At 37.1% G+C, this 25,921-nt stretch overlaps 2 protein-coding genes across 2 annotated transcripts in view; one reads left to right on the top strand and one right to left on the bottom strand.

The window, feature by feature from the left end:
- LOC134680473 (galanin receptor type 3) overlaps nucleotides 1–25,921 on the top strand; it is a 116,126-nt gene that overhangs the window by 58,108 nt on the left and 32,097 nt on the right. The gene's annotated exons all lie outside the window — the stretch shown is intronic.
- On the bottom strand, nucleotides 8,347–21,712 carry LOC134680419 (protein diaphanous homolog 1-like). The gene is made up of 2 exons (XM_063539550.1): nucleotides 20,126–21,712; nucleotides 8,347–8,472 (listed from the first exon to the last, which is right to left on the bottom strand). Exons 1-2 carry the CDS (start codon nucleotides 21,710–21,712, stop codon nucleotides 8,347–8,349), a joined length of 1,713 nt encoding a protein of 570 aa, XP_063395620.1.

The following is a 25,921-nucleotide window of genomic DNA, read 5'->3' as shown; positions in this document are numbered from 1 at the left end:
TATAGTGGACTAGCGGAGGGATAACTTTGTAAGCCCGCGATTTACTCGGTTCTTTCGAAATGGAACCTTGTTCGTTGTGGGATAAAGTTAAATATTGGATGTTGTTGCAAATTGTGTCGACGTAGGATATAATCCTAAAGTTATATTGACAGCCACATGATTGGTCAAAAAAGAAGCCCATTACCAAATCGATACTCGAATAGTAAATTTAAATTTTAGTAGATCCTGGACAAAATTATATTATCATATTGTGTGTTAAAACACGTATCTATGAAAAATATAACGTTTTGTATCTAAAAATACATAATATATGTTGCACTGATAGTCCTATCCCTACCTATATACAAGAGTACAATAGCCGCTAAGATATAGATATTTTGTGACGACACTGGGCTGAACTGAAATGAAGATATCGCATGCTTAATGGATCTTCAGGTACATTTAAATAAAGTAAAATCAGAATAAGCTACAAAGCCGCTATCAACGCTGTCATGCGGCCGCCGGCGCCACCGCTGCACGTGACGTGGCTAGCTCGCTGCTCGGTTTAGATAACAAGCTTAGACAAGCATACCAAAGCGAAGTTTTGACCCCATCTCACATTTATCAAATCTTTTTTTAGAAGATAATTCAACATCTATACCTAATTGTTAGAATCCGTCAAGAGCTACAAACACCGCCTTTGGTAAAAAATATTATAACTTTATTCTGGAATTCGCTGACTGTAGGTATTACTTATTTAGGATATGCACGCAATGGACAACCCCACGAATGTACAAGAAGGGCTACAGTGTGGGCTACAGTATGGAAAGAATGGCGACAGATTGTGAAGCTTGCCACCGGCCCTGATATGACGACCACGGCTATTCTGACATGAGTGTGACGACAAACAAGAATATTTAGGTTGAAACTGATTTGAGATTTACGTTTGCACGTTTTCGAAACTATGTATAACTATAGTCTCATGCCGCCAAGAATGTACAAAAAAGAGCCACCAGCAATCAAGATCGGTTCTATCCAAGGTGAACCGTTGAGGTTGAAAACCACATGTATTGGAAGCGATGGGTGTAGAAATTCACGATCGTATCTCGCCCTACACGTTTCTAAAGCCGCAAGCCTTTGAGCCTAAACACGACGCAAATCAGGCGGCAATTGGTAGCCGTTACAAAGCTACCTATAGGCTTATAGGAGGTATATTGGACTATACTATCAACTTTCCGAGCTGAGAGTGGGATGTGGACGGGGCAACCACAGCTAACTTGCGACCAATATCAGCCGTCCGCCCGCGGGACACTCATACATTAGTGGCCATCGTCCACATTATTAATCGACAATTTGTACCTAAACCTTATCTCAAAGATATAACAATTTCCGCGGCTTTTACATCCAAAAAAGATAAATAATTAAATATTCATAACATAAGGAACAAAATATTCCTGCTTATAATGTATGTATTACCTAGTATTGAATACCCGATGGTTTAGGTTTTAAAGTTTTTAAACTACAAGTGATATTTCTATTTCCAATGTTTTTTTTTTAATAAAATACCTGTTGATGAGATTTGTCTTGAATCTGAATGTTTAAAATGTTCAAAACTTTTACTCTGTGCTGATAAAATACAACTAATTAACGTGTTATGTATGGTCAAGGTCGTTCAGGATAGCAATCGCTGAAACCATCGTTTCCTTTAAATATATTTTGTTGAGATGTACCCGTTTTGCAGGCATCCTAATAATAATTATGATTATGTCACCGGTTCCAAGAGCGTCATCTACAAACAGGGCGCGAAACACCATCCCGAGCTCACCGGGCACCGGGTGACCAGTTCGAACTTATATTTCGACGTCAACATGATAATTATCTAAATGATGGCATTTCGTTCTGACCCCTGCCCTGACATTCCACGTGTGGAATAAACGATAAACCAAATAAGTATCGCCATAACATTTTCCTTCAGCAAACAAGTGCCCAACGCGAACGTAAACCCGGAGGATCAATTCGAACGTACACTTTGACATTCAAATAATGTGAATTTCGCTCGGACTTGTCTGTGTAAGTATGGGTAAGAAAATGACATCATTTAGATGTTTAAAATACTCTAAATATAGAAGTAGGTTAGCACTTTTGTATAAAAACAGGTTCGCATAAAATTTACAGAAATTGCACAAAGGCGAACTTATCCCTATAAGGGATCTCTTCCAGCTAACCTTAGAGTAGATGTGTGTTTTATTTTTTATTATACGAACATGGATGAGAAATGCGAGCCCCATTCACGAAAGTATTTTTGTCCAGCCAAGCTGATTCAGAGACCTTTGCTTCATGTATTTTGTCCGTCAACTTGTGAGGCTTACGCTCTAAAATAACTATTTTAGTTCCCAAAACTTGAGTAAATTTGATTAAACATCTTTGAATTGAATAGCCCGGTTTAGATAAGTTAAGTTTGAGTTGCGATCCCTTGCAGATCGGAAACAATGTTGACAAGGTTTATTATGCGGTGCGGTGTGTAGTTTGGTCATTTGGGTATATATGTATATAGCAGCAGATATTAATCACTTCAGTACAGTTTACATCGGCGGAATCTCGAGAAACTTGTGTTTGAAGTACGACACCTATAGGTACACCCATCAGATACAATCTAGACACGCGGCAGCGTGTCAAGCCAAGTTCAAGCAAAGGAACTGGCTAGCCAGCGCCAAGTGTAACCATTTGGTGCCACTCAAAACATCTTTAACGTAAACACATAAAACTACGTGTGTTTAATTATATCCATAAGGACATCTAGAAGCCCAAATTTCATGAAGCTAGCTCAAACGGTTATAAAGATATGAAGGTCAAAAAGTCGTCAATTTTAAGACTGGCTGACTGACTTATACTACCTAAACCTAACCTACTTCCAGATGACCTAGAAGGATGAAATCTGGAATCCAGCTCAGTTATTGTGTGAAAACGTAGGAAAAAATCTAAAAATAATAAAGAATTTAAAAAATAGGGGGGGTCCCCATACAAAAAAAAACCATTTTTTATTGTGACTGACATATAAGTACCTAAACCTAACCTACTTCCAGATGACCTAGAAGGATGAAATTTGGAATCCAGCTCGGTTATTGTGTGTAAGCGTAGGAAAAAATCTAAAAACAAAAAAGAGTTAATAAATAGGGGGGGTCCCCATACAAATTTCTTTTTTATTGTGACTGACATATAGTACCTAAACCTAACCTACTTCCAGATGACCTAGAAGGATGAAATTTGGAATCCAGCTCGGTAATTGTGTGTAAGCGTAGGAAAAAATCTAGAAATAAAAAAAAGTTAAAAAATAGGGGGGTCCCCATACAAAAAAATATTTTTTTATTGTAGCGTTGGAACCGTTGCAAGCAGATATTTGAAACTATCCCAATATATGTATTATTATATTTGCTATATAAAAGAAATATAAAAATAAAGTTAAGTCAAAAAATAAGTGGTGTCCCCATACAAAAAACTTGTAATACGCGCTAAACAACCGGCCAACGGTGTGTCGTTGGCGGCGCGCGGCACCACATAATTAATACAAAGAACAGGAGTAAAAAACATGCAGCGGAAACACAAGAAAAAACATTAAATCTCAATACCTGCCTAGTTTTCTTTACAAAAAGTATTGATATCCCATCAAAAACATAAACACAACAAATTAACATTATAAACAAGTATTAAACTCTATTTCTTTGCTTTATTGGATACCTATAACAATTGCTGTTATTTAAAAAAAATGCGAGATCTTAAAGCAGGTTAGATTTGACTTGGCCAGTTTTCATTAAATCAGTCATTTTATAAAGTAATTCTGATAAAAACTGGCCAAGCCAAATCTAACCTACTTTAAGATCTCACATTTTTTTTAAATAACATCAATTGTTATAGGTATCCAATAAAGCAAAGAAATAGAGTTTAATACTTGTTTATAATGTTATTTTGTTCCTATAAATACATATTTGGATTTTGCATAGAACTTGGCACTCATTTAAATCTCCATTCTTTTTGCGGCGAACCCCACAGCCAAGCATAATTTTTGTATTGAACTTGGCTCTCCTTTTTTACATTTATGTTTTTGATGGGATTATGTAGTAACTTATCTCTTTAACAAAAATTAAGGATGCTTTTGTTATACTTGCTGCAAAATTAAATGGCGAGTTGAGTCAGGTCGTAAATCATCTGACTCGCAAAAGTGGGACCTGGCTTTTATTGCCGGACTCGCCACTGGGTGCTGCGGCAAGTAGGTACCTCAACGCACGCAACGCAAACGCATGACAATGCATGCATATTTGGAAGTGCGTGCGAGCGACGCGTCTTATTTACTAGATACTAGCTGTTGCCCGCGATTTCGTCCGCGTGGAATCTTATCTTCAACATTTTACATCTTTAGTACCTATCTATAATTTTCATATCCAAGCAATGTTGAAATTAAGTACTTTTCTTTTTTAGCAAGTATGAAGTTTTATGTCAAGTGGATTTTGATGTTGGTTGCTGAAATTACTTTTCTTGTATTCTCATAATAGGTACCTATGCCCTTATACAAAGATTCAAGTTCCGCACTCACAAAATATCTGATCTCCATACAAACTTTCAACCCCTTTTTTACCACCTTAGAGGATGAATTTTGAAAAACGCTGAAATCAGTTTTCTTATATTTTAATTTTAAACGTTTTAACAAAGTTTCAAATTCCTTGCTTAAAATAAAATTTGCACCCGCAGACGAACTTTCAACCCCTTTTTAACCCCCTTAGGGGTTGTAATTTCAAAAACGTTGCAATTACTTTTTTTTGTAATCGGCTATTATGCCTTTCTAAGAAGTTTCAAAACCATTGCAATGGATTCAAATTTTCAACCCCTTTTTAACCCTGTTAGGGGATGAATTTTACAAAACGCTGAAATTACTTTTCCTGTCTTCTAATAATATCCCTAAATACAAAGATTCAAGGCCCATACTCGAAAAAATTTTTGATATCCATACAAACTTTCAACCCCTTTTTCATCACCTTAGGGGATGAATTTGCAAAAACGCTGAAATAAGTTTTCTTGTATTTTAATAATATATCTTTTAACGAAGTTTCAAATTCCTAGCTCAAAAGAAAACTTTAACCCCATACAAATTTTCATCCCCTTTTTAATGTTTTGGGGAAATGCCACTGATCGTGAAATGGTGTTTTTGAGTCAAAAGAAATGTTTAAGATCAGTATGCGGTATTCGAACCTTGGAATCATGCAAATAATTTTTTATTAAACTTAAAATATTGACTTTACCATGTTTGTATGTGTATGAAATTTCAATGTATGTCAAATGTAATATGAACCAGTTCACCACATTCAATAGTTTGCGGCAACAGGGGAAAATTAATTATAAATCATCCAGAACAGCTTTTGTATCAAAAAGTAAGTATATTTGGTATGGCACCACGAATATTCAATAAATTGCCAATTAATATTTTAAGACTGGAAAGCGTTAGTGAATTTAAAATTGCATTATATAATTTTTTAGCATCTAAGGCCTACTACACCATTCAGGAATATCTTAGTGACGATATATATTCATAGTTATAGGATTACCTAGTTAGTAAGTACTAAAATATTAATTTAATTTAAATATGATGCATGCGACACACATGACATCACACAATATTTGCATGTCTCTATGACCAAACATGTAGCTCTATTGTATTTGTATTTAAGACCTATTGTAAATACCATGTTTAAGCAAATAAAACTCTGAATCTGAATCTGAATCCTTTTAGGGGATGAATTTAACAAAACGCTGAAATTACTTTTATTGTCTTCTAATAATATCTCCAAATACAAAGATTCAAGTCCCGCGCTCGAAAAATTTTTAGATATCCATACAAACTTTCAACCCCCTTTTCACCACCTTGGGGGATGAATTTTCTAAAACGCTGAAATTAGTTTTCTTGTGTTTAAATTCGATACTTTTTTACAAAGTTTCAAGCTCCTAGCTTAAAATAAAATTTGCACCCGTAGACGAACTTTCATCCCCTTTTTAACCCCCTTAGGGGTTGAATTTCTAAAAACTTTGCAATCAATTTTTTTTGTAATTATCTATTATGCCTTTCTAACAAGTTTCAAAGCATTTGTAATGGATTAAAATTTTCAACCCCTTTTTAACCCTGTTAGGGGATGAATTTTACAAAACGCTAAATTTACTTTTCCTGTCTTCTAATAATATCCCTAAATACAAAAATTCAACTCCACCACTCGAAAAATTTTTTGATATCCATACAAACTTTCAACCCCTTTTTCACCACCTTAGGGGATGAATTTTCAAAAACGCTGACATTAGTTTTCTTGTATTTTAATAATATATCTTTCTACGAAGTTTCAAATTCCTAGCTTAAAAAAAAACTTTAATCCCATACAAACTTTCATCCCCTTTTTAACCCCCTTAAGGGTATAATTTCTCAAAATCGCTTCTTATCTCTTGTGCACTTTATAAATGCAATCTGATGTGCAAATTTTAACTTTCTGGCTTTTGTAGTTTCGGCTCTGCGTTGATGAATCAGTCAGTCAGGACACTTGCATTTATATATATAGATTGACACACATTTAATATAAAAACGCTAAGGTGACTTAGGTGACACGTGAATTTAAACTAGATTTTACTTGAAATATGTTTGACACTGTTTATGAACACTCAACGATACTAAACTACTTATAAAATTACCCTTGTGTGACCTCTTATTTACTAATCTATTTTAACCCGCACATAATTTACAAGAACCCAATCTTTCTAAAATAGCAACAACGCAGAACAGAAACTTTCCTATTGTCGGGTATAAGTTTTAGACTTATTTAACTTACAAATGGCGCAAAAAACTCCGACCCGAAAGAACTTCTATAACAAAGTTGAACTGCTGATTGCGCGCGGGTAACGCAAATTTGAATACAATGAACTTTGTTTGGGGACTTATTCTGACACTGACTCTTCTGTAGCTCAATGATTAAGAAATCGCTTTAGGCACTTGTCCCACCGCCGACGATGAGCGATAAGCGAGTAGAACGATAAACTAGAAACGAGTGGGCGAGCGGCGAGAAGCGAGTGTTAGCTCCAATAGTTTTGTCGCTCGGGTATAGGCGAGTCTTCGAGTGCGACGGGCTAACTCGCGTCACTCGCTCGGGCGGTGCAGCGTAGCGGAACACGCAGACGTCACAGACTTGTTCAAACTACGAAGCGAGCATTGCCGAGCGAGTACCGCTGAGCTAGTTTTATCTTATCGCGGCGATAAACTAGTAGAGCGAGTGTTCTCGCTGGCAGTGTGAACAGCCAGCGATGAACCATTAATATATGTGTCTCTTTTACTAACACAGGATCCTAATCTTTTGTTCGTTTCTTGGGCGAGAAAATCGCCGACAGTTAATCGCTTACTCGCTCTTGGTGGGACAAGTGCCTTAGTGTAGGTAGGTATGTAGCAGCAGAGCAGCCCTCTGTTTTCATAAATTCCTCACAAAATGTTTCTTCACAGAAAACTAGTGGTAAGTATCAAATGATATTCCGTACACAATATTATAAGATATACTAATTGTCAGTTAACAGTGCGGACGATGGTACAAACGCGATTACAAATATAATCAGTAAAATCATTTGTGTCAGTTTTAAAGGTGAAGTGAAGAAGAAGGGGAGTGATTCTCCGAGATTCATACCCATCACCGCCCCCACCGCACCCAGCCTCTGTCAAAATCAAAACCCTACTCAGTTTAAGAAAGAAATGTAGAAATGGTCGACCGCAGACACGAAATTCGAGATTGACCTCGCATTGTTCAAATTTAATGAAAACAAACCGAAGGACGAAAGGTTTTAAATAACTTCAAGTTCACGAGAGATTAAGTATTCAAACAAAACCAAAACGCACAGTGTATCTTCGGTAAGAAGAAAATGGTTTTTCAATACCTAATGAAAACTCAAAAGTCAATCCGTTCGTGGTTATACAAAATACATAGTGCTACGTTCATTGCAGCGCACTTGTATATTTGTATGATGATTGTAAAAAGTGTAAAATAAGTACATTTTAATTAATTAAAAAACTCCTTACTTAAAACACAGAATTTGAACTCACAAATTAATTGAAAAAAATTATAAACAGAAAGCAACTAACAAAACACGTAATAAAAGTGGTACGTTGTATAATCATTGTTTTTGAAAGCAATTCTTTAATGATGTGTCTAATTGAGAAAGATGTCTATAATTACGTTGTTTCCTTTAATTTGCCCGTTTGATCTTCGGTCCCTTTTTGACGTTTCATTTAGGTAATTAAAGTGTCAAGTTGCGCCGAGGTCTCGGGCGGGAGGGCAAAGTTGGCACGCTTCGTTTGAGTTAGTCGCGTCGCACAGCGACTCCAGCCCGGCCTCGGTTGAGGTCGACATGTTTCCAATAGTTTAGTTTGACCACGTCAACTTCTCGTTTATCGCTAACTTCATTCTGTTCTTCAGCGGCAGTTTGCTAAGAGAGGGGTGTTCAATATGATCTGAGCACAGCTTTATTGATATAGACATTAACATTTAAGTAACATATACTCGCATCTCATCATCATTATAAATACATATATGTAAATATATAAAATATGTAAGTAATTGGGTGTAGTGAGTAGTGCCAGACATAACTGTTTTGTACAATGACAGTCATGTCGAATATCGTGTGAAATAATACAATGTTGTCCCTGTCACACGATGTTATATAACGTTATATAACAGCCAGTGTGGGACCACCAATAACGAGTTCCTCCTTTATCCCGTTGGACCCCACGAGACGGGATGCTGAAGATTGACCAGAAACCTGCAGTACAGTGGCAGTAAACAAGCCCTTACTTCGTCTTTGTGCTTACTTATATAGGCTCAGTTGTACAACTTACTTTATCAATAAACCTATTTGTACGCCGAGAACTCCAAGAAAAACTCTATAAATTAGATTACGGACCTTGTTGCACTGCAATAGAAACTAAAATAGATGAGCAGGGTTCAAAAGGATATAATTGACTCGCCTTTATATTATTAGTTAACCCAGTTTATGGTTACTGAAATTCGAGTTAAATTTGATGGTACAACTACGTTACGACTGTTTCATCTTGATGTCTCTCATACAATTTATCCTTCTACATATAAGTAACAGCAAAACATAATCAATTTAAAACCTCCTTTTAGTGCTATCCATAATCAGTTTATACTTGTCAACAGCAAAACATAATCAATTTAAAACCTCCTACAGTTGCCTCCAGAAACTCGCGAACTAAATTGACATGAGTTTGACAAATAAAATGATACCAGGAATAGCAAAGAAAAAATAGTCAGGGGTAATATATATGTCGATAAAATGATATCGATAAGTAAGATGCACTTACTACCCATGTGATAATTAATTATAAAGGGGTCACAAACGATTTCGACTTGTATGAATGTGACGAGAAAAGTGGTTGATTCGATTGTAAGATTGTGACGTTACCAATCAAATCAGGAGGTGCGGATGTGAAACTGACAAATTTCAATGTTAAGACGAAACAGGAGCTGATTTTAGGTAAATATACACATCTCGCTAACGGAAGCGGCTCCTATAACTAGTGCGATAAGAACAAGGCGAAAAATCCTTCTTAAAAATCTCTAAAATCGAGGTTTTGTACTCGAGTGTATATTATACCTAAGAACTGATGTAAAAAGTAATGAAATAAATGCATTTGTATTTGTATTTGAAAATAAATGTAATAAAATATTTATTTAGTTACCTACAATATGTTTATCCAGTATTTATTACTATAAAATTGCACAATTTTCGAAATACCAAGTAACATTTGTAAAATAATTTAAATTACTTAAAGATACATTTTAACTGACCGTGACCGCGCAACAGTAGCGCCGCTAGCGGTGGATTCTCGCGATATTCTCTAATTCAAACTTTTTTGAAAATATCGATACGAACAGCACTGGCCAAACTGTGGTATCATTTGTGCATATTGACCTGTCAATTTAGTTCGCGAGTTTCTGGAGGCAACCTTAGTGCTATCCAAAATCAGTTTATACTTGTCATTTCTTCTTAAATTCACCTTTATTACCTCTACTATTTAGGTACTTATAGTTCGTTTTTTTAGCATTAGAAAGAACTTGCAAGAAGGTAAGTCAAGATTGCCATGTCTTTTAATTGAAAAACGCTTTTAAAGAATCACTAACTATTACTTATGAAAGCAGAAGAATATAAATGATCGTATTACATTCATAATTGTTATATATTTGCCGAAGCTTATTTTTAAAATATGTTTTTCAATTAAAAGACACATCAAGATTGTTTACCTTATTTCTAATGATAAAAAAACGAACTATAAGACTAAAGATTGTAGTGAACATTTTTGCACATACATATTTAATAGTACATAGCTCTACCTCATTGATTAGCAAAAACAATGAAATAGCAAATAGGGAAATATTTGTATAAGTAATCCTAATTAATAATTATGTCTGTATTAAGTTGTCTTCAACCAAAGTCGACCAGGATCACGCTCGACTCCAGAACAAGCTCCGCTAAAAACTGAAATGAACCAAAACAGTATTTCACGCGACCCGCCGGGCGACGGCCACACCGACTATTAGCCACCACAGGTCACTTGTGTTGTAGGTACTTATACTTTGTACTTGTGGCGGAAAGTTCCACGAAATTTCACATGAAGTTGGAAAAGATTTTTAAGAAATTTCAGGAAAATGTAACAGGAACCAAAGAAAAATGTCATGTTGGAAACGGACAATCTTGATTATTAATACAAAAGTATGACACATTTTCGATATAATATTTCCAAGGCACATCAGTACTTATGTACACTGCTGTGTTTATAAGGAACCTCGGAGGCCCGTAGGGTCCGCTTTTTCGTTGGTCAAGATTTATTCGTAAAAGCAATAGTAAAGTAAACAAACCAAAAGGCTGCTGTCAAACACCGAGTCTCCGCGCGTCTATGTAATTAACACGAAATCCTAATTGGTCACATAATTAAATTTGTGCTTGTATTGTATTAGGTAGAAATCTCTAAAACCCATTATTATCTGAACGCTTTTGTTGTTTCGTGAGTAACATTGAGTTTTGATTTAATTGCATAACAGTATGAAAACATCGCCCGTACCGTGTGTACGACGTATTTACGTCTCGTTTGCTTGCGCGAATAAACGTATGAACAAGTATGAGCAAAATGCATGCCCGAATGATAACAAACTGACATCATTTAGATATGAATTGAATGAACCTCTTGATTGTATTTCGTTAGTAGGAAGTACTCAGCTCAGCACCAATCAATGTGAGCCGTTAAAGCTGATTATTGGTGCTCACGATCAAGATCCTATCAAAATAAGATGAAACGCATATCAAACATCAAACATCAACATTTATTCAGCAAATAGGCCACAAGGGCACTTTTACACGTCAACATTGAATTTACATAAAAGCAAAAATAATAACATCAACAATTTTATAAAATAAAACTAACAATTCAATCTAACGTATTACAATTACTAAGAGATGTATATGGTCTCTTAATGTCGAATTACATACAAAATACAGATAAAAAAACACACAAAAAAATCTATAATATTTAGAGGTGTAAATGTCTCTAGGTGTCAGAACTATAAGATTATATAGTTTATCAAGTTATCCTTAGAGATGTATAAGGTCTCCAAGAGTCAATATCCTGTATAATTAATACATTCATTAAAAGAAAAGAAACATACGAGAACAGAATGAGGCGTCTCACTGTAATTAATTAATAAAAGTTACTAAGTATAATAGCTCGTGTTAGCTTAACAGACCAGTCTCCACAAACAGCACCCGTTCACGAGTATGACGCGTATCTCAGCCATCGCCTCCCTCAACCTTCATTCGGGAAAGTGGCGACCCGATCAACAACGCCACCGTAAGCAAAGACTTTTAAGCGAGCATGACATGTTCAAGCTACCGGCCTATATTAATATTAAAATAGTAATAACATGTAGCTGTAAGACACGGCATTTTGTGCTCATATGTTACATAAAAAGACAGTAATATAGCTTCACATAATTACTAGCCTAAGTTGACTTAGAGATGTAAAGGTCTCTAAGTGTCAGAAACATTAAAAATATAGGTAAGTATGTACAATCAAAAATAAAAATCTAATAAATAAATATGTACTTAGAGATGTATAAGGTCTCCAAGTGTCCAAAACTAAAATTAAATTAAACAATATAATCAAGCGAGAACATCATTGTCTCATGTGTCAATTCTACTGGACACTAGCATATTTAATTCACAATGTAAAAAAAACAATATTTATTTAATTCTTATCATACTAATGAAATCAAGCTACCGGCTTAAAAGCATCTCTATCGTTTATAAAATCATTTACAGTGTAGTACGCCTTACGTAACAAGGAGTGCTTAATGTGCGACTTAAATTTATGAAGTGGTAAATTCACTACATCAGTGGGGACTTTGTTATAAAAACGTGTACAGTTCCCGACGAAAGACGTACTAACCTTACGGAGGCGGTGGGCGGGCACAGCAAGTTTATGTTTGTTTCTAGTGTTATAGTTATGGATATCACTGTTAACCTTGAATTCGTGGATGTTTTTCCGAACATACATAATATTCTCTAGTATGTATTGAGATGCAACGGTAAGAATGTTAACTTCTTTGAATTTCTCTCTTAGGGATACTCGAGCGCCCAGTCCATAGATGGAACGTACAGCTCGTTTTTGCAGCACAAATATTGTCTGAATATCTGCCGCTTTTCCCCACAACAGAATTCCATAAGACATAACACTATGGAAGTAACTAAAGTATACCAGCCTGGCCGTCTCTACGTTTGTCAGCTGTTTGATTCTCCTCACTGCATAGGCTGCTGAACTAAGTTTTCCGGCTAGAGTGCCTATATGTTGTAACAATAAAATTTTAACTCTGCATTTTTTCAATACTGTTTTGTACGTGACCCGTCTTCGTTTGATACCTTTACCGCCATCTAGCGAGCCTAGTCGATAACAACATGGTCCGGGTTGCTAGATTAAAAATAATTTCGGTGCCTTCCTACATTTTTGTTTATTTTTTTAATCGAAAGGGGTTTGTAAATTAAAATTGTCTTCATATATTGTTTTTTCTTTCTATTTAATATTAGTCCAAATAAAGTAAAGAAGAAAGGTAATGTTTTCTTTTCAAAGTCACCTAGGATCGCACGAATCCAGTTCGGCCTGTGGCAACTCTGCCATTTGGTCTGTCATTACTCCTGTCAAAATGGAGATCGAGGATCGTTTTCTTTTGCGGTGTTTCGCCGTATGAAAGCTGTTTTATGGCTATAATAACTTCCATCGGAAGACATCTCCTTTTTGAGTGAGTATTTTGGTGATTTCTGCAGTGGGTTTTGTGCATAAGATTCCATTTAATAGCGTGGTGAATTTTATTTCACAGTCCCGGATTTTTATCCTATATGGAAGTCCTGTGAGACGATGGTGTGTTGGTGCCGTTGGTGGAGGCCTCATCGAGTCGACATGCTGGTCAATCCCGGCCACGTATGCCGCTTCTCCTCGATGGGTAAGTTAATTACTTGTTTTTGAATTCGTAATCCTTACGCCCATGCGGGGGTCCGCTCTTTAAATCATGAACCGATTTTTCTCCTTTATTTAGGTTCCAGCTTGTCAAAAGTCTGTGAACCCTGTCTTACTACCTGTAACTCGTTACAGGGCCTACCACTTAGTCTACAGTTTGGCTGTAAGGCAGCCCCCAGCCAGCTTGGTGTACCGGCGGTCGGGGCCTGTTCGCTATTACTACAACTACCATGGATGCAGAGGCACTGCGACATGAGTCACCATTAGTGTGTCGGCAGTGGTACCTTCCTTCTAATGTCACTACTTAAAAGGTCAGAGACAACCAATTTATTATTTTCTCCAAGGCGCCCAACTTACTTTAAATAATTTTCCTTATTTTTTATACCACATACCCAGAGTGCCCAACCATAAGAAATGTAGCCGCCAAACCCACATTTGCTCTCATATTTTTAGTTAAGTCTGTAGTAAGCTAGCCGAGGCTATTTAATATATTATAATGTCATAAGTTAACATTTGACACTTCTAAACTTAGATATTTGTCGTTTAGTCAAATAAATGTATTATAAGTAATGTACTAGTTTCCTTTATTCCATTTTAATTAGCCCCCTAAAATAATAATGGTTACAGTGTCACCCATCGCGGGGCTTTTCTTTTGGCGAGCCCCTTTAGTCACATATAAGTTAGCTAAAGGAACTTATGGTTGGACATCCTGTTTGCTTTATTGTACCTACTTTTGTTTACTGCAATATTCAAAATAATTACTATTTAATTGTGGTTAGGACAGCCACATGTTGTCAATTATCTACTTATATACTTATGTTGTACTGTAAAGGAGTTGTAGTCTAATTACTTATTCATTTGCTGGTATTTAAACTCCAGATGTTATTAACTTAAAGCAATTTTAGACAATTGTCATAAACACAATTTATTTTATAGATGTATTTCCTTAGTATCTCTTAATGTTAAAAGTTTTTACTTCATAAAAGACGTTGTAGTTTACCGGATAGCAGACACACTATGTTTTGACTATTGTATTTTTTTTTGTGATTTATATCATGTTTTACCGGAGAGTCACTCACAAAAGGTTAAACCCTTACCGGGTAGTGAGGTACTTAAGTGCTTAAACTTTAATTTATATTTTTTTCTTTCAATTTTTTTTTGGTGACTTGTTTTCAAACAAAAGTTTATAATTTACTGGAGGGTTAGTAGTAGTGTTAAAAATGTAATACCTAATTTCCATTGTTTTTTTTTATATACTTGATGTGAAGGATTAGTTACTGGTAATTGTACTACTATGGTAATCTTGTTTGAAAGGATGGACCGTATTATAAATTTATTACATAATGTAAAGGGAGCAAATTTGGAGGTTATAGTGAAGTACAGTCAGCAGGAGTTTACATTTATTAAGTTTATTACGGGATGTTTGGAGTTGAAGTTTAAAATAAATAAAATTAATATTAAATAGTTTCTTGACGTGGTTGGGTACAGTCAGTCACAATTATTGTTGTTGACTTACGTTTTTTTTTTTAAATAACTTACCGATATTCAAATAGCGGTTTACCTTTATTGTTGAATCTTATTGTAGTTGTTTCGTACGGGAGTTATGTTAATTACCTACTTTTCCTTATCTATTATCTCGACTTAAATCGAGTTTTTCCTTATTGTTATTACTTTAGATGGAGTAAATATTTACTTATTAGTTAACTATCGGTGATTGCGCGTTTTTTTTGTTGATGTTCGGTAGGAGTTTTTTTTTTATGGTTGCGTGCAGGAGTTTTGTTTACGTATTACTTTCTTTCGATCGTGTCTGAGCAAACGTAACTCAGGCACGTGGTTTGTTTGTTGTTGGTGGGCGGAGAGGACGATTTAAAGACTCTTCGCGTGTTTTACCGGGGTGCTGGCGCTTTAAACCAGCATTCCAATCGGCACTGGCTGGTCGGGTTCTGGCGGACTTTAAACCGTCAGGCTCTTAATAGCAGTGCCATCTTCTTTGTTAACGCTTTGCGGTATGACTTAAATCATATGCGTGAACGTTAATGTTGATGTTAGGGGGTTGTTATGTGGTACACGCCTTAAAGCGTTGTCCGCAAACATCGGATTTTTGTGTGTCAGACTGACAGACTTGCATTGCTTGAAATGGAGCCTGTACAGTCGACTTCCTTGTGTGTCTCGTGTTGTTTCGAACGTTACCGTCTGCCTGTCGTTCAGACACAGCTGGTTAACGTATCGTTGTGTTGTGTTTTTGTCTCGTTTCCGCGTTCAGACCTGTGTCGACTTAAGGCACGGCCTGATAAATGCGAGTTACTTGAATGGTGTAAAGTAGCAGTCACCGATATTAGTTAGTTAAATTTCATTGGCTATAAGGTTAATATACGCTTAGGGTATCATAGTATATATTACAGTACAGTAATATTATAGTTTGTAGGTGGTAACTTGTGCACAGCTCGGCTGTGCTTATTTTTTTTATTATAGTTTAATGCGTGGGTTCGAATTGGGTGGTCGTTGCTTTCCTTTATGCCTTTAGTGTCGATTTTTTTTTGGGACTTCTTCTAGAAAATAAGAGGGTGGTTTTGCGAGCTGGGGGCCAGCTCAAAATTTTGCCGTAGTCAAAATTTTCTTCGGGTAGGGGAGCACTGTAACAATAAAATTTTAACTCTGCATTTTTTCAATACTGTTTTGTACGTGACCCGTCTTCGTTTGATACCTTTACCGCCATCTAGCGAGCCTAGTCGATAACAACATGGTCCGGGTTGCTAGATTAAAAATAATTTCGGTGCCTTCCTACATTTTTGTTTATTTTTTTAATCGAAAGGGGTTTGTAAATTAAAATTGTCTTCATATATTGTTTTTTCTTTCTATTTAATATTAGTCCAAATAAAGTAAAGAAGAAAGGTAATGTTTTCTTTTCAAAGTCACCTAGGATCGCACGAATCCAGTTCGGCCTGTGGCAACTCTGCCATTTGGTCTGTCATTACTCCTGTCAAAATGGAGATCGAGGATCGTTTTCTTTTGCGGTGTTTCGCCGTATGAAAGCTGTTTTATGGCTATAATAACTTCCATCGGAAGACATCTCCTTTTTGAGTGAGTATTTTGGTGATTTCTGCAGTGGGTTTTGTGCATAAGATTCCATTTAATAGCGTGGTGAATTTTATTTCACAGTCCCGGATTTTTATCCTATATGGAAGTCCTGTGAGACGATGGTGTGTTGGTGCCGTTGGTGGAGGCCTCATCGAGTCGACATGCTGGTCAATCCCGGCCACGTATGCCGCTTCTCCTCGATGGGTAAGTTAATTACTTGTTTTTGAATTCGTAATCCTTACGCCCATGCGGGGGTCCGCTCTTTAAATCATGAACCGATTTTTCTCCTTTATTTAGGTTCCAGCTTGTCAAAAGTCTGTGAACCCTGTCTTACTACCTGTAACTCGTTACAGGGCCTACCACTTAGTCTACAGTTTGGCTGTAAGGCAGCCCCCAGCCAGCTTGGTGTACCGGCGGTCGGGGCCTGTTCGCTATTACTACAACTACCATGGATGCAGAGGCACTGCGACATGAGTCACCATTAGTGTGTCGGCAGTGGTACCTTCCTTCTAATGTCACTACTTAAAAGGTCAGAGACAACCAATTTATTATTTTCTCCAAGGCGCCCAACTTACTTTAAATAATTTTCCTTATTTTTTATACCACATACCCAGAGTGCCCAACCATAAGAAATGTAGCCGCCAAACCCACATTTGCTCTCATATTTTTAGTTAAGTCTGTAGTAAGCTAGCCGAGGCTATTTAATATATTATAATGTCATAAGTTAACATTTGACACTTCTAAACTTAGATATTTGTCGTTTAGTCAAATAAATGTATTATAAGTAATGTACTAGTTTCCTTTATTCCATTTTAATTAGCCCCCTAAAATAATAATGGTTACAATGTGCATGCCATTGCAGTTTGGAGTCTAGAGTGACTCCCAGGAAAACAGTTCGGTCCTCAAATTCCAGCGTATCACCTTTTATTTTAATCTTGCTGTTATTTACCTGCTTGACGTTAGGTAGCGTAAACTTGATGCATTTGGTTTTCTTGGCGTTCAAAAGCAAATTGTTTGCCGTAAACCAGTTTACAATGGTAGATAGCGCGTCATTAATGCTCTCGAAGCTATTTTCCTTTCTGTCCACTTTAAATATAAGGGAAGTGTCATCTGCAAATAACACTATATCATGTCTATCTTGCACAACTTTTGGTAAGTCATTAATGTATACCAAGAACAGGAAGGGACCAAGAATTGAACCTTGAGGCACTCCGAGGGCTACCGGGGACCCCGCCGATTGAGTTCCATTAATAACTACTCGCTGAGTTCTATCCGAAAGGTACGATGAGACCAGGTCAAGGGCACTAGCTTTTATCCCATAGCGGCTTAATTTTCTCTTTAAATTTTCGTGATCAACGCAATCAAATGCCTTTGACAGATCACAGAAAATTCCAACAGCATCTTGAGCTTTTTCCCAAGCATCAAAGATGTGTTTTAGAAGTACCGCACCGGCGTCAGTAGTTGATCGACCTTTGGTGAAACCAAATTGATTGCTGTCAAGCAGTTTGTTTCTGTTGAAATGTGACAATAGTTGATTCAGAATAAGTTTCTCGAACACTTTGCTTAATGCCGGTAGTATTGAAATCGGTCTAAAGTTCGTGGGATCTGTTCTCGTTCCTGATTTAAACAGAGGGATAATTTTGCTATGTTTCATAATATCTGGAAAAATTCCAGCATCAATGCATCTGTTGAAAATCTCAGCTAAGTATGGTGTAATTGACTCAATGATGGAATCTAATACTTTGACAGACAGGCCCCAAAGATCTTCTGTTTTCTTTAAATTTAAAGACCTAAAAGTCTTAAGAACTATATTCGATGAGACATACGAAAATTTGAAGATTTCTGTACATTCTGCCACATTTGTCTTCAAAATTTCTTCAGCGACGTCTGGCGATGAATTAAGGGATCTTGTTGTTTCTACCGGGATATTCGAGAAAAACCGCTCAAAATGATCTGCCACTTTACGGTCGGAACTTACTAAAGTGTCAGCAATTCGTAGGTTGTAGTGCGGATCCTTCAGTTTACGTTTTCCAGTTTCATTACTGATAACTTGCCATACAGTTTTGACTTTATCGCTGGAATTTAGGATCTTTTTCGACAAATAATCGGCTTTAGCGGCGACACACAACATTTTAAAAGATTTAGAATAATTTTTGACGTACTCCAGAAATTCCGGTCTTTTATCAGTTGCCTTTAAATCATATAAGTCGTAGAGCCGGCGTCTTTTCTCGTGAATATCCGGTGTAGCCCAGTCGCTAAATTTAGTCTTAGCCTTGCCTTGCACCTTTTTCTGAATGAAACAGGCATCAAATTCCTTTTTAATACAATTAAACAACTCGGAACTCAAACAGTCAGGGTTTTCCTGGGTACATGAAAGACAACTTAATTGTTTAGTAATATTACGATTGAATAAACCTAGGCGACTTTCAGAAATCGGCCTACACAAAGTGTCTTGAGGAATTTCTTCAGTTTTCCCGCTGAAAGAAGCTTTTAGTCCACAGTGGTCAGAACTTAGGTTGTTAATAACAGATTTACTAATCGCGTCATTATTACTAAAGATGTTATCTATACATGTAGCACTGGTTGCTGTGACTCGAGTGGGTTCACAAAATAAATTGACTAAATTGAAGGATTTAAAAGTATTTAGTAACCTTCCACATAATGGTGAATTTTCTAGCAAATTAATATTGAAATCACCACATACAATTATATTTTTGTGACTTCCAAAAACACTACTAAGTACTTCATCTATGACCGATTCGAATAAGTTATAGTCTGCCGATGGGGGCCTGTACACGCATATAATTATAAATTGTTCCAATTCAACACAAGAAAGTTCTATAAGGCGTTCCACAGACATGTCAACAATGTCTTTACGCTCCTTACTTTTTAAATTATGTTTTACCATTATCAATGACCCGCCGCGATTGCAAGATCTCCTAAAAAATGAACTTACTATACTATGATTATTGAAATTAAACATAAATTCATGACCTTTAAGCCAGTGCTCAGTTATACAGAGAATGTCAATATTCGAGTACTGTATAAACAAATCAATTTCGTGTTCCTTACAGGTAAATCCTTGGATATTTTGATGAACTAAGTTCAATAAATTGGTTTTACTAAACATACTAGCATCACAGTGATCAATATGAACGGAGCCGGCTGGTGCACACGTTGTCGTAGCGATTAGTTTAAATTCAAATCACCAGGCGGCTCCATCTCAAACCCTACGCTACCAAGGCGTAAAATACTACGCGACTTAAGGTTATTAGACGCCGTGCTAGCCACGACGGGGTCTTCAATATTATATGCTAACAGGTTAGCACACTCTACAAGACATCTTCGCGGTAGGTAGGTCCTCTTATGGGGCATAACAAAATCTTCTATAAATTTATTCGTATCAAAATACGAAATCGTACTACTGTACAAGGAAAGGTTATACAATAAAGAATTGTAATGAAATACCCTCTTATTTACCTTGCTCGACATTCTATAAGGGAGCGCACAGATAATTATTTTAGCAACCTCTCCCCGGTCAATCGCCGACAGCGTAGCGGATAATTTTAAGATATCTCGCTTAGTACAGTCTAAACTATTTCCTAATAAAACTACAAGCGTCGAGTCGCGGTCAAACTCGCCCGCAGAAATAGATTCGATCAAACGATCGACAGAGGCGCCCGGGTGACAATGGTTGACGACGCCCTGCGACAAGCGCTGCGCCAGCAGCACGCCCAGGCCGGCGCCCACCTCGTCCGAGTACAGCAGCGTGCGGCGGCCGGCGGCGCGCGGGCGGCGCTGCGGCCGCGGCGGGGCCGCCCCGGACCCGAGGCGGGGCGGCGCTGGTGCTGGCGAGGGGAGGCCTGGCGGCGATGGAGCTGGCGAGACAGGGCTCGGCGGGGATGGCGCAGGCTCGACGTAGGTCAGCAGCGACAGAGCCAGCTTGACAAGGCTCGGCGGTGAAGGGGCCGGCTCGACGAGGCACGGCAGCGACGGAGTCGGCTCGGCTCGGCCCGGCCCCGATGGAACCTGCTCGGCTCGGCTCGGCGGTGACGATGGCGGCGGGGGCGCCGGATCCGCGACGCGAGGGGCGGGCTCGGAGTCGCCGCGCAGCTCGGGCGCGCGGGCGGCGCGCGACGCGAACAGGGCGCGCAGCGCGGGCGAGCCGGGCGCGGCCAGGGCGGCGCGCAGCGCGGGCGAGTCCGGCGCGGCGGGGCGGGGCGGGGGCCGCGGCGAGTCCATACGCAGAGTGTAGCCGCTCCCCGGTTCTAGAACATTATTCATAAAGGCTATGTATTCCTGTAACGCTTTACTTGACAGTTCGTCTCTATTATTTAAGTTTTTCAACTTTAATTCTAATTTTTCTAGTTCATCGGAGCGATGACTCAATTCTTCTACTGTCCGGTCTAGTTGGTATTGGCAGTTTAGAAGTTCATCGCTTAAGGCGACACTGTTACATTTGGATTGTATCGTTTTGAATATTGAATTATGGCGTTTTAGCAAAAGTTTAGATTTCTTTATGAATCTACTGAGTTTTAAATATTTTTTTATTTTTTTGGATCCTTTCAGTGCGACTCTAATATCACTACTGCCTTCAATGTGCACAGAACTTTTTAAATCTACTGTTTCTACCATTGGGGAGAACCCTATGCTATCATCGACTGAATCTACATCAAAGCTATTAATTTCAGCAAAAATACTTAAATTATTGTCTCGCAGTCCGGAGTGGCCGGAGCAATACTTGCAACTATGTTTTGACTCTGACTCCTCCAGCTGCTGTTCTAAGTCCTGGATGCGTTGTAATGCCTGCTCATGTATCTCCTGACAATTCTTGAACTGATCAACGGCAGCTTGAAGTTCATCCCGCTGCCCCTGCATGTCTTCGAACTCAACATCCTGGTTAGCGAGCTGAGACTTGAGGGTTGTGTTTATTCTAACAACTTGCTCAAATTGCTCTGCACTCTCTTCCTGTTCTTGAAGGAGTCTTTTGTTCAATTCATCGGCTGTTTTCAGTTCTTTCTGTAATTGCTGCATTTTAGCAACCAGGACATCCCTGCGTGTAGTCATCTTAGTAGTTTGAGCTGTAAACATATTGGTAGTGTATGATATCTGAGCAAAATAGATGAATGAAATTCAATGCTTCTAACAGAATATAGTGATTAAAAAAAAAAAATGTAAACTACAAATGACTTGATTTGTAAGTGATAAGCTTCTTAGATTTTATACAATAAACTTTATAATTTGCTGTTTTGTAAGTTAACTGCTTACCGCAGGGTATGATTTAATGGTTCTTGAGGTGATTTAAGAATGAATTAAGATATTTAGGTATGTTAAAATCCTGTTATGTTTTAAACAAAGTTCTCCTCAAATCGTATGAAAGTAGCAAAAAAAAAAAGTATGACAATTAGAAATCCTGGACAAATAAACTAAAAACTAGGCTTATAAATTATGAAAACAATACTCATCTGTAAAATCTTCGGTGAAATACAGGCAAAAACGGTGTAATTTTTAAATCTGGAACGTTACATCGTTGACAGTTTCCATGTTTTTTGTCGTCAATATATTTCTTCTTATGTTAATGTAACACTTTAGATAATGATACAGCACTATAATTGCGACGTGAAGGTTCTATTTATCACCATAACTTGTTAATTATTCCATTATAATAATTATAATTACTTATTTAAATACGCAGAGCTAATTTGACGTTTGGTCCCGGCCAGTGTTGCCAGGTCATCCTCCATATCATTTTTTAAATCGAATTAGCCTCCAGGGTCCAATACCTACGAGCATTCATATTGTTGCTTTGATTTTGATTGGTGAATCGGATGAAGGCATGTGATTGGTTGGCAAAATTGTGCGTAAAAAAATGTTGACCTTTTATTGGTGAAACCGATCTCGCTTATTAATTACGAAAGTGTACACTCGTACACTATTATGCGATCAACCGCATTAAAACTCACACCACAGAAAACGCTCTGTGACTCATATTAACCCGCCGTTAAAAAGCCGCCCCCATACAATCGAAGTTACGCTTTTATTTTAACACGGATTTTAATGGGCTTTTAGGCGGCGGGTTCGTGTGACTCTTAAGAGACAATCTAACTAACACAGATCGACCGGGTCCCGCAGTCAGCTCTCAGGAACAATAATGCACACCAAGAAGCTTTACGAACACGTTTTTATCTCGCCGGGCGCGGCGCGGCGCGGGCGCGACTACAAATCCACTTTAGTGTTCTAAAAGCTGACGTTAGTGTTCTCCCCAAGAAAGTTTTCGAATAAAGAACATTTAAGCTGCTTTTTAGGGTTCCGTGGCCAAATGGCAAAAAAACGGAACCCTTATAGATTCGTCATGTCTGTCTGTCTATCCGTCCGTATGTCACAGCCGCTTTTTTCCGAAACTATAAGAACTATACTGTTGAAATTTGGTAAGTAGATGTATTCTGTGAACCGCCTTAAGATTTTCACACAAAAATAGTTTCCGTTTCCGAGATCCTTGTTCGATAATGTTTTTTTTTGACATGACGCACGAAAATTTATGCAAATATTTTTATATGTGTGTATAGTGGGTATTAGTGGCTACTCATGCATATTTTTTTTGTAGGTGTACCTCCGCGAATAGAATAAAAAATAATGAAAGATAAATAAAATGTTTTTTTTTTTTATAATGAAGTATAAGGACATGATGCAGGTTAAACATATTCATTTTGTAGTCTATTTTATTGTTGTCAAATATAATTTTGTTTGGTTAATCTAACTTGAACGGTTTACAAAATATGACACTTTCAATGATACACTGATGATTTTACATTATCCTGAATATAGTCTATTTTGACAGACGGGTAACTACGGAACCCTACACTGAGCATGGCCCGACATGCATATGGCCTATTTTTTTATATTTTATCAGCAGGTTGCTTAGCTTGCTTACTCTAAGCTAATTTTTTTATTTGTGATGAACAATTACAAAAAAACGACGTTTTCTTAAACCGTCTATTTTTTATCTCTTATTTAACTTTAACAGCCTGTAGCTCCTAAAGTATTGATCGCAGAGTAAAAATAAACATAACCAAATTTGTAGTAAATTTTATGTTAAAACTTTGGTCCGAAGTAATTATAATGCAATTCGTACACATTTTCGAGATATGAGCAAAAATATGAAAAAAGGTACCTTCAACCCCCCTCTACACCCCCAGCACACCCCCTACCCTCGAGGACTATTAGTATGTTTATCTAGACACCACAAGGTATACCTGTACCAATTTTCAAAACTACACGAATTATTTCCGCAGATTTTTCTAATTTGCTTAGGCTACAGGTGGTGTACTGGCAGGTCCTAAGAACTCTCTATGCTCAATATCAGTCCTCGATCTTCTTTTGTTTTCGAGTTATTCAGGATAATGTAAAATCATCAGTGTAAATTCATTCATTGAAATTGCTAAAAAGGCAGTTTAGGTTAGTTTAGAGCTGCACCCCTAAGAAAACGAACCGTTGCTGGAAAAGTGGGTTAGGTTAGGTTAGAACTGCGACCCCTAAAAAATGTATTCTTTCCAGAAAAGCAGATTACGTTAAATTAACGACTCTATAAATAAAATTCGACGGAATGACTATTCTGTATCTTAAGTTTTGGTAAAAACCGTATTTGGTCCATGATTCTGTGAAATTAAATTACATGAACAAATTGTCCTTGAAACTAAACCAATGTTTTAATTTTTTGGTGAACCATAACCATTTGAAACACTTGGTATTTTTTCTGTCAAACAAAAATCTATAGAAAAATTGCCGACAAAACAAAGCTAAACCATATAAGTATAATAATTTTAACAATTTTTATGAACCATAATTTACTTAAAAAAGGGTAATATTTTATTTTATCCTTTTCGATGTGGGTTTCCTTTATTTTTGCAAAAAGTCTTTTTTTCCAAACGACTTATATGTATGTAAAATGTAAAACGTTATTCGACTAAACATTGCTTAAACGTAACGATTACTCTGCTAAATGGAAATCGTCCAATAATAGTTACTGCTAATTTACACAGAAGCGAACTGAACGGTATGTGAACCAAGAGTATACGTAACGTTAGTCGACCAAAAGTTACATTGACAAATAAATGACTCTGCGAAACGATGTTCGGCGAATCGTTGTCGGCGAATCGATGATCTGCTAAAAGTTTCTCGGAGAATCATTAGGTACCCCCCTTTAAACATTGGTTTAGTTTCAAGGACAATTTTTTCATGTAATTTCATTTCACAGATTCATGGACCTGTAGAAAAGTTACTTCTTATAAATACGGTTTTTACCAAAATTTAAGATACAGAATACCAGTCAATTAGTCGAATTTTATTTATTGAGTCGTTATTCGTCAACTAACGCAATCTGCTTTTCTGGAAAGAATATTTTTTTTTAGGGGTCGAAGTTCTAACCTAACCTAAGCAACTTTTCTGGAAAAAGTTCGTTTTTTTCGGGGTCGTAGTTCTAACCTAACCCAATTTTATGGCAACAGTTCGTTTTCTTGGGGGTCGCAGTTCTAACCTAACCTAACCCACTTTTCCAGCCACGCTTCATTTTCTTAAGGGTGCAGCTCTAAACTAACCTAAACTGCTTTTTTTAGCAATTTCAATGAATACTACGAGTATGTGAAAGTTAATTTAGTGAAGTAATAAATTAGAGAAAAGTTTTTCTAGTCAATATTAATGCCAAATGAACATTCGACCTATTGTGTTTCGACCAATGGTTTCTCGGGTAATTATGACAGTTACTAAATGATTATTCTACGAATAGTAAATATGCGTATCAATGTTCTGCTTATTGACTACTCTCGCAAACGACTATTATGCGTAATGAGATTCGGCCAATCGTTACTCTGCCAAAGAACCCGTCGGCGAATCGTTGTCGGCGAAACAAAAATCGGCGTAAGTTTTTCGGAATATCAATAGGGCACCGAAATAAATATACATACTTAACAAAAAATATTAAGAACAATATACCTACCTAGAGTCTGGCTAGCCAAAAATTGTTGACAGATATTTCGTTGTTGTATCACCAATTTTCTATGATTAAAAAAAGTTAAAAGTCAGTTGTCAATTTATGTCATTCATAAAAAAAATTTGCGGTGTATTCTATCACTTTACTCTCTTGATAAATGTATAATGACACTCTTCCATCCCCTACAGTGTCCCTTTTAATTTTGCATGAAGCCCATTAGGCAATATTTTCATTACTTGTAATCCGGGACGAAGTTTAATCCCCTGATGTCTGCCGCGGGAAATTATTTA

The sequence above is a fragment of the Cydia fagiglandana genome, chromosome 3, assembly GCF_963556715.1.
Source record: "Cydia fagiglandana chromosome 3, ilCydFagi1.1, whole genome shotgun sequence".
Lineage (NCBI taxonomy): Eukaryota > Metazoa > Arthropoda > Insecta > Lepidoptera > Tortricidae > Cydia > Cydia fagiglandana.
Note: the sequence above shows the minus strand (reverse complement) of the source record. Positions and strands in the feature narration are given on the sequence as shown.

Excerpts from the sequence above, each read along its gene's own strand:
- LOC134680419 (XM_063539550.1), bottom strand. The coding sequence starts at position 21,712 with ATGACTACACGCAGGGATGTCCTGGTTGCTAAAATGCAGCAATTACAG. Across the intron at positions 8,473-20,125 it reads CTTATAGAATGTCGAGCAAG|CAAACTGCCGCTGAAGAACA; the intron begins GTAAATAAGAGG and ends CCCCTCTCTTAG.